General features: G+C 37.8%; 1 protein-coding gene across 3 annotated transcripts in view; it reads right to left on the bottom strand.

Annotated features, from left to right (window-relative positions):
- Nucleotides 1–421: 421 nt before the first annotated feature.
- PPAT (phosphoribosyl pyrophosphate amidotransferase) overlaps nt 422–12,840 on the bottom strand; it is a 49,268-nt gene continuing 36,849 nt past the window's right edge. For all 3 annotated transcript variants that reach the window (XM_074866262.1, XM_074866263.1, XM_074866264.1), the window contains exons 3-11: nt 12,244–12,450; nt 10,744–10,856; nt 10,478–10,623; nt 9,184–9,256; nt 7,198–7,349; nt 5,819–5,946; nt 5,298–5,519; nt 4,428–4,548; nt 422–3,003 (exon numbers count right to left, since the gene is read on the bottom strand). In XM_074866262.1, coding sequence (XP_074722363.1) covers nt 2,828–3,003; nt 4,428–4,548; nt 5,298–5,519; nt 5,819–5,946; nt 7,198–7,349; nt 9,184–9,256; nt 10,478–10,623; nt 10,744–10,856; nt 12,244–12,450 — 1,338 coding nt within the window. In that variant the 3' untranslated portion in view covers nt 422–2,827. The remainder of the gene's footprint in view (nt 3,004–4,427; nt 4,549–5,297; nt 5,520–5,818; nt 5,947–7,197; nt 7,350–9,183; nt 9,257–10,477; nt 10,624–10,743; nt 10,857–12,243; nt 12,451–12,840) is intronic.

Consider the following 12,840-nt stretch of genomic DNA (forward strand, 5'->3'; position numbering starts at 1 on the left):
GTGCCTTCCCCCCCCCCCGAGGTGGTACGGGCCTTCCTGCCAGCGCTACAGCCGTTGGGCCGGGGCAAGTACGTCACTTCCGGAGGAGCGGGGTGGGTGCGTTGACGCTCCTCAGCTGAGCTGCGGCGGTGGGGAGCGGGGCCCGGGGCTGTCCCTGGCGGGCCAACGGGGGCGGCCGGGGTGTGCTTCCCCCTCGGCTGCGTGTTGGGGGTCCCGGTGGGGAGTGAGGGTGAGGGGACCGGGAGGCGGCGCTGGGAGGGGGCAGCGGGAGAGCAGCGTGGGCCGCGTGTGGGGCAGGAGGGTTTAATGGGAGACATGAAGTGATTTGCTCCAGCTTCGAGGCGCTTTCAGTGCCACTTTAATAAAGAAATCTTCGATGTGTGGTGCCGGCGAGTGCAGTGAAGGAAGAGAGACCGAGAAGACCAGTTCATAACTTTTTTAATATTACGTATGGGAAAAGTTAGACATTAGCTTTCTACTGTTTTGTCACATTTTGTAAACGATAGTATGGCACAGTTGCACGTTGATAATACAGCAGAAACAGTTTCACAGTAAAGCATTAAAATAATACAAATAGCGACACCTAAACCCAGAGCTTTCTCCCTCACTACACTCAACTGCATGTGCATCTGCTGTGCGTGATAAAAGGCCTGGTAATCTGAAGCATAAATCCAGTTGTCGGAGAACAAAATGACACTTGAAAAGTGTCTCCCCTTTAAGGTTTTGAAAAACAGGTAATAAAGATTAGGCATGTAGTGTATCTAAAAATTACAGTGCATACAGTAGCAGACCTTGTCATTTCACATGCGTAACATGGAGGGGAAAAAAAAGCATTAGGACTCACTTTATTGAAATCAGAATTATGCCACCTAATGCTCAAATTACATTTAAACGATTATCACCAGACTTAAAAAATACCAGTTTTGTTGAAAACACGTTAAAAGAGTATTTGCACAATTTCCATTTACAATCTTCTACTGAAAATTTCAGACAAATCAATAGACTTCTGCTTGCAACCTTGTTAAAAACTGTGCACCTAAGTTTTTATCTCAAGTAGAAAGGGCTCCTCACACTACATAAGAGCTCCACTTATCCCTTCTTTCAAAAAGTTTTTTTCAGGGCAGGAAAAAAGAGGTGACAAATGTTAATGACAGTTTTTCTGTTTTCTCACACTGCTTGGTTAATCTGGAAGAGGGGGTGGACAGAGTGACTCCACCCTGCTCTTTTCTTGCTCAATTTACTGGCCAGATGAACTGTTAATGGTTCTGTTAAAAAAACAAACTTGCTAATTAGACAGAAGAGATCCACATCCCAGTATGCAGATCTGGGCTTTGGTGAAGAACACACACAGCCCAAAGCTCATGAAAATCTAGATTCTCCCATAGGCTTGACTGCAAGTAGGTTCTGATTCCACTGCATGAGGCAGTCGTGACCTTGTTAAACGTATGTACATGCTCTCTTGAATTGGGACTTGTGTTGTGATTGTCTATCAGGCACAATTGCTAAAAATCCCACAAAAGAAAGCTCCCTTTTGAATGTAATCACCAGTGCTGTAATTCTCAACTATGTGGAAGGAAGAAGCTCTGAAACTTTTTTTTTTTTTTTTTAACAGTGTCACAAACTATTATAAGGCCAAAATACACAATATTAAATAGAAAATGTAAAATTAAGTTGCTGGTATTCAGTGAAAAAAAATGAGGTATACAAAATATTTTTACAATTGTGCGTAAATTTGCAATAGTTTTCAAAGGTGCATTTCCATTTTCAGCTAGTGGTTCATTATACAAGTAACCGTGTAATTGCAACCGATTAAAAAATACAGTGCATTGAATAGCTAATGGTTCTTCAGAACTCTCTTTTTTAAAAAACATTACATTTATTGTAACAGCAGTAATATAGTAAAACAAGACTGTACCCAAAACAACTCATAATCTTCAGTTGATATATTGTTTTTACTGTTAAAAATTAAAAGTGACTTTACTTTTCAGTTTACTTTGAATGTTGACATACGAAAAGCACACTGAGCGTTAGCTCAGACTTCAGAAATTATCAGGACTTATCGTGGAGAAAACGTAAAACAAAAAAAATGGCAGTGCCAAGTATTTTTTCTCCTTCCACATCCTATTGGCAACTGATAAAATCACATGAAGATAATGTAATTACACTGGACTTCAAAAAAAAAAATTAAACTTATAAAACTACAGAGCTTTTGGCTGAGCATTTCCCTGAGTTCATTTTTTAAAATCATATGCTAGACATTATGTTCATAGAATCTGTTACAACGGGGTTAATTAATAAAGGCTGTTTAGCTATATATGCAAAAGTTAGGTACTTCTATTCGTAAAAAGCCTAAGAAAGAACTGCTGAGGAAACCACTTGATTCTTCAGAATCTGATATTTTTCCTAAGAAGAAAAGCAAACTTCACATACTTTTGCATTAAGACTTTGATAATTTGAAATTACACTACACAATTCACAATTTATGAACAGGTCTAATAGGGATATCTTTCAGGGCAAGACCGAAACAAAAAACTCCGGGACTGCTACAGAATTAAAAAAACTTTGGTTTTTATAATATTTTATGAGAAAATAGAAGGCACAACTGTGCATCAAAACTATATGATTTTAATCTACTGCTTACATTGTTTTCATCAGCACATCAGACTTTCTGTAAGTCTTTATTGTAAAGGTGTGTTTTAGTAACAGTAATTAGTTAGCCGTAATAAGCTTTCCATATTACCTAAATGTAAGAAGACTATTAGCAAGAAGGCATCGTTGAAAAAGCTGCATTCAACAACAGATGAACTGATGTCCATCCACTAACAATTCACCATTCCAGCTCTACGGGATACTCTCCAGTGAGACACGCTGTGCAGTGACCAATCTTTCCAACACGCGACTTCTGGGTTTTAAGGCTGTTCTCATTCTCTTGTCTTGCTTTGATGCTTTCTTGCACAGACGATACCAGCCCTTCCACAGAAAGATAGACGACACTGTCTGCTCCTAGAGGAAATAAAGAATTCATCAGTTAAAGCTGCAATATTGTACCAAGTGCAGTGCTCTTTGGAAATGCAGTCGCATTATTGTACGGAGGTGGATCACCTTACCTAAAGAGAATGGATATGAAAAATTATCAGACCATAAGCCTTGCCCTTCTCAAATTCTTTGTGCAGGGAGCAGACTAGGTTTCAGTAAATCTAGACAGAAGGTTCTGAGTCAGGAACAAATACGTCACACATACTGCAAAAATAGAAGCAAAGTCCAGAGTGCGTATTACAACTCTCTAAACTCCCTGTAGTTTCTCAGAGCTACCCTGTAGTTCGGGTCTGGAGGCAGATGTGGGCATGGCTGGTGCATCCCAAACTGCGCACCTAAGACTACAAACCCTTACTGGGACTTGGAGGGGGGGAAGACCATCATGTGAAAAAAAATTCAGTATGCAGTTCATGCAAATGTTCTAGAAGTAGGAAAGTTTGATAGCCTTTTCACATCGTTAGTTTTCTATCATTTGCACTCATTATTTTGTGAATAATAAAAATGAGATCCTATGAACTTGAAATATTTCAGCATGCCTTCACAATAATTTTGGGGAAAAGAATTCATTGCAATATTAGTGAGAGTAAGTATTTAACACAGGAAATCTGAGTTTACAGTTTCCTAACTGCAACCACAGCTATTTTCTTAAACCATTTTTAAAAACATTTTGCAGCACAATAGGCCATATATAGTAGATCTCCTCACTCACAAGCCTTCACATGACTTCTGTTGTTGATATCCTGGTGAAGAGCACGTTATTTACCACATCATAAGCAACATAAGCTGTGGTTCTTCTTTTGTACTGCTGCAATCATGACTCATTCTAGAGATCTGAGAATGTATTTAACATTCTTTGATTAGTTTCAAATGTCATTTCTTTCAAAGCGAAATATATAATGCAGTTGAAATTATTTACATGTTTGTAGAAAAATCAGTGGGTGTTTACAAATTCTGAACATATTTTTATGAATATCTCATGATGTGATATGAAAGTGAAACTACATCAGCTTTTCATTACAGGACAATTTTCACCACATATTTTCTTCCTGGTATTTTGCCTGCAGTAGCTTCTTGTTGTAAAGACTTTCCCTGAATGAGCTCCAAGTATTGGAAAGCTGTGTTGTCACACCTTATTTGTAACTTCTGATTATGCAATTATTCTAATGCTCTCTATTGTTTGGAGAAGTATAATTCACCGTTTTAAAAAAAGGTGTGTAGCTAAATTGGTTTGATCCATAGGGTACTGAAAATGCAGAGATTCAGTGTATCACCCTTACAATTTTTCAGTCAGTTTTGCCACTGTTGCCTTGACGTGTTGTGCTTTATTTTGATGTAGGCAATAAAATACCTACAGGTGAAAACTCTCTCTCAAAAAAAAGAGTAGCATTTACCTATGTAGTTTGCAAGATCATGAAATTCAGGTCTGTTGGCAATGAGTTCTTCTTTTGTTGGAATGTTTATTCCCATGTAACAAGGAAATCTTATGGGAGGTGAAGCCACACGGATGTGCACCTGAATAAAAATACAGTTTCAAAACAGACTGCTATAAGGTGAAGGTCAGCAGATCATAACACAATAGCAAAGTCCCAGTTCTGCCAAATAATCATGAAGAACAGAACACACTACTGAACAGAAGTCATGGAAGGGTTAAAAGTAAGATAAAGTTTTTTTCAGACACCAACACAGCAGGAGACAGTTTTATTTACAGTATTTCCCAATGTTATTATTAAAAGGTTCCATCCCGATTTTGTGTTCTATCCTTGATGCACATATTTCAGTTTACGAAGTCAAATATTAATTAGAACATTTTTGCTCCAGTGACAGACTTGCACACTCCATTTTAATTAAAAAATCTTAATCAACTAAAAAAATTGTGCTCTAGTGACTTAAGGCACGTGGTATTTACTGCAGTATGCGGTTGTACTTAATGCAGTACCACAAGTCACATATATGTCAGAATACCACACCAGTGCTTGACTTTTTTGACCTTAACTAATCTGTTTTCCATTCTCTATTTGCCAGGTAGTGCTTTGTAAATGAAGACCTGTTCCTCTCCCCTTAACCACCCAAAGATTAGTCATACAAAAGAAACTTCTTAACCTATCTTCACAATAAACATGCACTAGCCATTGTTTTTTTGCACACTTGTCCTTTTAAATAAGCAAACAATGTACAGTACAAATGAAGGCAAAACCCTGTGCTTTACCCTCCCATCAATCTTCTATTTACATCTGTATTGTACTGACTGAAAATTATCTTACCTCTTTGGCTCCTGATTCTCTCAGTAGTTTTATTATGGGTGAAATGGTATTGCCCCTCACAATTGAATCATCAATGATAACAACTCGCTTGCCTTTAAAATTATCAGACAGAACGCCAAACTTCTTTGCAACTCCAAGTTGTCGTAACCTCATATTTGGCTGGATAAACGTTCTTCCTACGTATCGATTTTTACAGAGTACTTCAACATATGGTAGTCCGCACTGTAAACAGGAGACAGTTAAACAGAATTAATATCGAAAGAACTAGTTCTTCTGTTACTGTTTTTATAAAGCAACCTTAGAACTTAGTATGACTTCACAGTAACCAAAAAACTTTGAAACAATATAGTAGAATAATACAGAAAAAACAAGTGCAGATGACTCAATAGGAGTACCTGGTGTACTCAAGATATAAAGCTTTATCAACACAAAACTCTCATGACCCATACCATTACACTCCATTACAAAAACAGATACATGTAAATATGCTTGGGAAAAAAAAAAGGCAAGTTAACATATACCTTTTGAGCATAACCAAGAGCTGCTGGGGTTGCAGACTCTGGAACAGTGCTGACCAGGTCTGCTTCCACGGGTGCTTCAATAGCAAGCTGCTGCCCGCATCTTCTCCTGACTGAATACACCATCTGACCTAAGAACAGCAAGAAGTGTTTTTCCTGGTATGCATAATTCTGATTTCCTCTCAGTTTGATGTACAAATTTCTGTGGCAAGTTGGAGGCACAGAAGTCAGTGAGAAAAGCTCCAGAGCTACTAAGCAGTCACTCACATAAGGTCATTTTTTGATTCCTTCCATAATGTCATATTCTAACATTCACATTCATATCATGACACAGAGAATTAAAACCCAGTTTGCCCTAATCAGGTAACTAAAGGTCCTGTGGATGTTACAAGATCTATTTACAGGTGGAAAGAAGTAGAAATTATGCTTGCCTGTTCTATGCCTGTGTGCATATTCTATTTTTAGGCTGGTTTCTCTAGCAGACAATGTTTGTGCAATCTGCTTCTGCCCGCTCATTAACTTTGAATCAGTTGGCAAAATTCACCTCAAATTTAGCAAGGGGATAAGAGGCCTCAGAAGCTTTAAAGGTCCTAAAAAATTTGCAACATGGGAGGGAACTGGAGGTAGTGTGATGAGATGAGGCACAGCAGAGGGTACAGCAGCAGTACTAAGTAATATAGGAAGTGAGGATATTGAAGGGTAAGAGGATCATGGAAAAAAAGGGATGTGGGGTGAAACTGGTTTTATAAGGGTAGGGAACTGTATTGGATCAACAGATGGCATGGCCATAGAAAGCAAAGAGCTTGTTTGTTACGTATGACAGTCCTGGCCAATACTTTATCACTGAGACAAATTTTGAGGGCTTCTACTGAATTAATAATAAAAGCATTAGACTGACAACCCTGAGTACTTAGATAATGCATAGAATTACAAGTTATATTGAAAGCATCTTTCTGAAATAACCCTTTCTTGAAAAAAAAAGGCCAAAATAAACTTGTTTTGCAGACCCTATTTCATAAGTCTAATTTTTAAAAGGTTTTCCAAGAACCAGTAAAGTTCCTTTCTTAAGTGTCTCACTTTTAAGGGATATTTCCTCTACCTTAATCATGTTTGTGGCTCTTTTCATCCCTTCCACAGGACTACACAGGCAGCTTGACTGAGGCCATATGCACAGCCAGGAACAGGAAGGTGATGTTACATGGTCCCCCTGGAGAGTTTTATCTCCTGAAGAACTGTGCCAACCCATTCTGTCTCAATGCTGCTCTGCAAGCTCACATTCAGTGGTACCCTACTGTGATCCCAGATCCTTTCCAGAGTCATTATTCTCCAGGATAACATCTCCCACTATTTAGGGAGGAGCTTTGTACATTACATCTTCTTACCTTCAAAAATACTGTCTGGTCTTGCAAAATAAACATATTCAAAGATGCAGAATGCTGACGGATCTCCTTCAGGTCTTGGTACAACATCCAGTGTCTGGACATCATATCTGGATATTTTCACAATCTCTCCAGGAAGGACCTCACGATAGTACCTTGAAAGAGCAATACATAGCATTTAGAAATGTCCTGAACCTCGGTGATAGTTTTGAAATATAAACAAGATTCAACTGCCAGGAAGAAATGCTTTTGAACATCCCAGCACGACAATTTCCTTCTATCTTAGGATTTGACCTGGAGTGTTTTAAGACCAACATACAAAGACAAGTGACCCTTACTTAAAACAGTCTGAATACCCAAAAGCAGTAAATTAATACAGAGAATTATGGTAATCTTCTTACATGTGAGATGTACAGTACTCAGTCTAGTACAAGCTTAATTGAGATTAAATATATTTTAATAATTTAGTCCTGGATCAATACTAGAGGATTTTTCTATGAATGCTAATAAACATTATAATGCAATATAAAAAACATAATCAAGAATAAAGATGGTAGCTAAAAAATATCCTGCCCCACAAGCCAATATCTAGAGAAATATCTGTCTACTCGTAACAGGCAGCTAGCACTGAATGTCATAAAGCTGACTGGAAATGTACATTCCAATTCTCATATCTGAAGAAATATAGAATAGTATTAGGTTTATTATGTTACAATGTTTAAACTTATTAAACATTTTTCTAGATCCTATAGTGAGTCCTCAGGTGGTTATTCTAACGATTTCAATCTAAATCTACCTCAAAATACTGAAATATTTTGGAGATATAAATCAGAGGTGAGCAAATCTGTGATTGTTCACTGGTCAGAAACTAGCATTAGCAGACAGCAGCACTGGCTACAGCAGAAGTTTAGACAGAATTGCTTTTCTAAAAACCCACAGGCTTCAGTGATGGTCCTACATGGTAAGCTTCTCTTAACAGAGATTTTAAAGTTTCAGAAAATGGTTACTCTTATCCATTTGTAGAATAAAATGTCTCAAGAAAGCCCCTGTTACCAACAGCTAATAGTTCCTACAGAGACAGGGTAGGAGTTACAGCAACAGAACACAGAACACCACACCTACAATAAAACACTGCAGAATGGAATAAAAGATCTCTGAAGTGCAGTCGCACTGCTTTCTGATTTTGCTTTACATTTCTTTTTATTCAGTAGTTGTGTTCTTCATGCAATTTTTCAGTTTTGTATTTGAAGAGGATTCAAATTTACTTATTAGTCTGGTCCCCAAATACACATTTTAATAATATCCAATTAGGAAATTAAATATGCTTCCTTATAATCTTTCTTACTTTAATTATGTTCTAGTTCACAATTGCCTTACACTCCAAACGTCTAAAAATCAATTTGGGGTCTCCCAAGGAGCCTCTTACCCTTCTATTTTCGTCCAGAGAAAATATCACCCCTGTCTTTTCAGAGGATCTTAGCTAGAGAGGTAACATGAATGCCATCTCATGTTTTTGCTCTGCTAGGTGTTTGCACACATGGAAATAAGTTTCAGGTGCCCATCATTTTTTTCAAACAAGGAGGCTGGCTCGTCAGACAGCATATACTACAGCTCAGGTTAGTCCAGCCTGTGAGCTACCAATGTAACCCTTCTGTAGCATTACAACGATTCTGCCACAAACTATGCTGAAATTAACAAGTTATATGAATAACCAAGTTTAATTCAACATATAAGAGGCATTTACTTTACAACAGCAAAGTCATCTTTACTGTTACTTTCTGAACACATAATTCTTGTTTTACATTAATCTTTTCAAGAAAATAAACTGGCAAAAAACAGGACTGGCAAAAAAAACCCCTTCAAACAGCCCAACAAACTAATCCTTGATGTCTTTCATGTTGTCACAGATTATATTTGGCAATTTGAGGTTTAATGTTTAATCCCTGCCTGAGGAGAGCTTTCAGATAAAGTGAGAATCAGGGCACTTACTCTGCACCGATAGACAAAAAGCTACAGGACTCAGAAGAGACTACCCATCCTTCTGTTTCACTGTTATCTTTTCCTGAAATGAAAGATTTCAGTTGGAGTCCACAATTCTTGTTACCATTACACACACCCCACCCCCCCAATTGCATTTCTGCTGCAGCATCTGGCTTGCTATGGTTTAGTTTGCCAAGTGCACAATTAAAGACTCTTGCAATTTCTAACCAAAAGGTATAACATTCCAAAGTTTATGTAATAGTATATAAAAAAACCCCAAACAATGTAAACATCATAAACCTGTTCTAGGCAGAAGTGGAAGTAACAGCATCATATTCACAGTTCGTGAAGAGAGACAATTCAGGTAACTACCTTTGTTATCTCTGCACTCTTTCAATTTTTTCCAATTCTAGTTCATTGACTTTAGATATACATAATTGCTTTTGTTCACACAAGAAACTCCTTACTTTTCCTATGCTAAATGTGTTGATAGTTTTCAGAGACAGGCACAGGAAAGATTGAGTTGTGTAACATAGGGTAGGAATGGCTGTATGCTTTAAAAAATATTGATAATTTTTCTTGTGGTTAAAATTACCAAGTTTTGTGAAGATACAGAAGCATTTACTACTTTGCCTTTGAATTATTTTATTTTTGTACAGATGAACAGATTTTAGTCTCACTTCATGGAAAATGTTGACTTGCAGGCTAAACAGGAACACAAAGAATTGTTCCCATAAATTGACTGTATAACGTTTCATTACCATATTACATGTGACTGGGAGTGCTTGGAATTTAGAAATACACTGCCAGTAATCCAGCACTTTTCGGCCTCTTTAGTACAGGAGAAAGGAAGAAACAAGACTTGTTTCTGGACTGGACATAGTCCTGACCAACTAGCTCTGGGTGGCCCTGCCTGAGCAGGGGATTTGGACCAGATGACCTCCAGAGGTAGCTCCCAACCTCAACCCGTCTGTTCAACCCTGCTTTCCTGTTTAGGTGATGAGATGTCAAATTAAATTTGCACAGAATATTCTATTACAGTTGGGCTGCCTACTTCTGACACTGCCATCAGGCAACTAGGATTCCCTTTTGCTGGGAGCAGAAAAGATGTTTGCAGATTTCCTAGAAAACATTTTTTCCTTTCTAGTATTTTTTTTGGTTTGAATTTTCAAAACTGACTTTTGCATCACATATTCCTACTTACACCTCAGTAAGTGTAGCTTTAATTAATCAGTGATTTCAGGCACAAACAATATATACACATATATATGTATATGTATATGAATATATATGTATGGTTTACCTTTTCCATTCATGTCCCCTACTGGAATAAGGCGACCAATGCAGAGTGGGCGATTCCCATACGGATCACGTACTGCATAGATTATGTCTTTATGCATAATTAGCAATGAATATGAAGTTGGAGTTTCATTCATTAAATTTTTTATTCTGAAACGAGACATAGGTGAACATAATTGTGTGTCACACAAACAGCTGTGTGAATTTACAGCTGCGTTATCATGCTGAGATTAGATTGCTGTTCTTGATTCTGAAACCCATCCTCCTCACCTTGCTACCCAGTCGGCTGTATCATCATTTTCTAGAGGAGGTGTGAAAGCCAGCAGCTGGGTGATCAGTTCACTGTCAGAACTGGTCGACAGTCCTACACCATGCCGCATAAGCTTTTAAGACACAAAACAAAAGTGTTACCAACATTAAAAAAAAATTCCCATATAGCACTGCTCACATTTTAACCTAACACCACCTTTGTCCAGTGAACAGATGTTTTAAAACATCAGTGCTTCAGGTGATCAGATCATAATAACATCAGATTTCTTCCAACAAACCAAATATGTAAAAAGAGCTGGTACAATCATCTATGCCTGGTACTACATTTCTCCCTTTGCATCTCATTTCTTTGCTCCATGTGCAAGCAAAATTAATACCACCAATATTAAGGGCATAAATTTATGATTGGGCCATTTAATCAGCTTTGTGCTTCTGCTTGTTCTGTGAAGACAAGTAAAATATACAAGGGAAAATATGAAATTACCTGTAGCAGTTATAGAAAGAGCTATCAAGGCAGAATGATGGTCTGGGCATAAAGCAACAACAACAAAAAAAAGAGGTGTGAAGGGAAGCAGAGTGGGATTAAAAAATTGAAATCCCACAACTTAAAAATTTTCTAGATCTGGTCAGTCAAATTGTTCTGTCTTGGCATATTTATGCTTCTAATGGACAAGAGAATCTGCAGTGTATCTAGCCAACTACTACAACCCATTCAATGCTGTATGCATTACAGTTCTTAATTTTTATCTTTAGAAATCATTTTACATCTCATGTAACTCTGATTCTCCATTCTCCATCTACATTTCCTCACCACTGTTTTTTTCTCCCATCCATTCATACACTTGTGGCTCTGATTAAAGAGAGGCTACGTTCTTTTGGGCGTGCCATACATTTGCCTTGCTTCAATGCAAGAGTATGTCCTCTCGTTTTTGAATGGAATGTATCATAGAAGAGATTTCGCAATGAATCATCTGCTAAATTTTAATTTGGTTCTTTCACACATATCCTTCTAGACAAAGACACTATAAAATCTGGCATTTGTTGGTTTATGTCCTGACAGTGCTCATGATTAATTTTGCAAGACAGAAATACAAATATTCCAAATACAAATATAATATTCCATACCAGACATTTCATATTAAAATTACCTCACCTTATTATGACTCTCCTAACTCAAAGCATATCATTTGCTCCTTCTATCAGCCACCAAAAAGGAGCAGAGTTTCAATCAAAGCTACCTTTTGTTGTGGCTGAGTTAGTTTTCTCACTTGATCAATAGGAATGTGACCATCAGTCTAGATGATTCATGAATTATCCCGTGACAGTTACAAATGCCTCCCCTCCCCAGGACTTTTTTCCCCCCAAATGATCTATTTTGATTATAGGGCTCTTTCACTACCCCAAGCAGTTTGATATTAAGGAAAAGTCAGAGCAAACTTACTGCTCGTTGTTGCCTCATACTCAGAAACGATGCCAGAGCCTCCCAAAGGAGATACTAACCTTTCTCCTGAGTCGTACAGCGTTTGTTAGCTCCCCATTGTGTGCCACAGCGATCTTTCCATGAAGAGTCTCTACCACAAAAGGCTGGCAGTTCTGCAGCTCAGAAATTCCTGAGGTGGAGTACCTTGTGTGCCCAATACCGAGGTTTGAAACGTACAGCTTCTTCAGGCTGTCTGCGTTGAAGACATGATTTATAAGACCCATTCCCTTTGGGAGAAAAAGAAAAAAAAGTTCTGTTTGTTTTATTTTTCCTGGCAATTTCCTCATTTTTCATGTTTGGTTTTGGTACAGTATTAATGCAGGCAAGTTTAAGAGAAAGGCAAATAACCTGAAAGACATGGGAAGAAGCTGAGTAGATGTCATGGTGATATATCAGATCCCATTACTCTTTTTCTAAAATAAAGCAATATACATTTCCATGCTGAGGATTTTCACGGAACAATCTATTCCCTGACTAAAAATACATCTTCTGAAAGACACTACCAAACTGTTATGTTGTTTAAAAGCATCAGAAAAAAGACTGCCAGAAGACAGGCGAAGAAGAACAAAGTTGTGAGAAGGAAATTCTATGTAGAGAATACCTTTTACAAGTTAGCA

This window comes from Strix uralensis, chromosome 4, assembly GCF_047716275.1.
Source record: "Strix uralensis isolate ZFMK-TIS-50842 chromosome 4, bStrUra1, whole genome shotgun sequence".
Lineage (NCBI taxonomy): Eukaryota > Metazoa > Chordata > Aves > Strigiformes > Strigidae > Strix > Strix uralensis.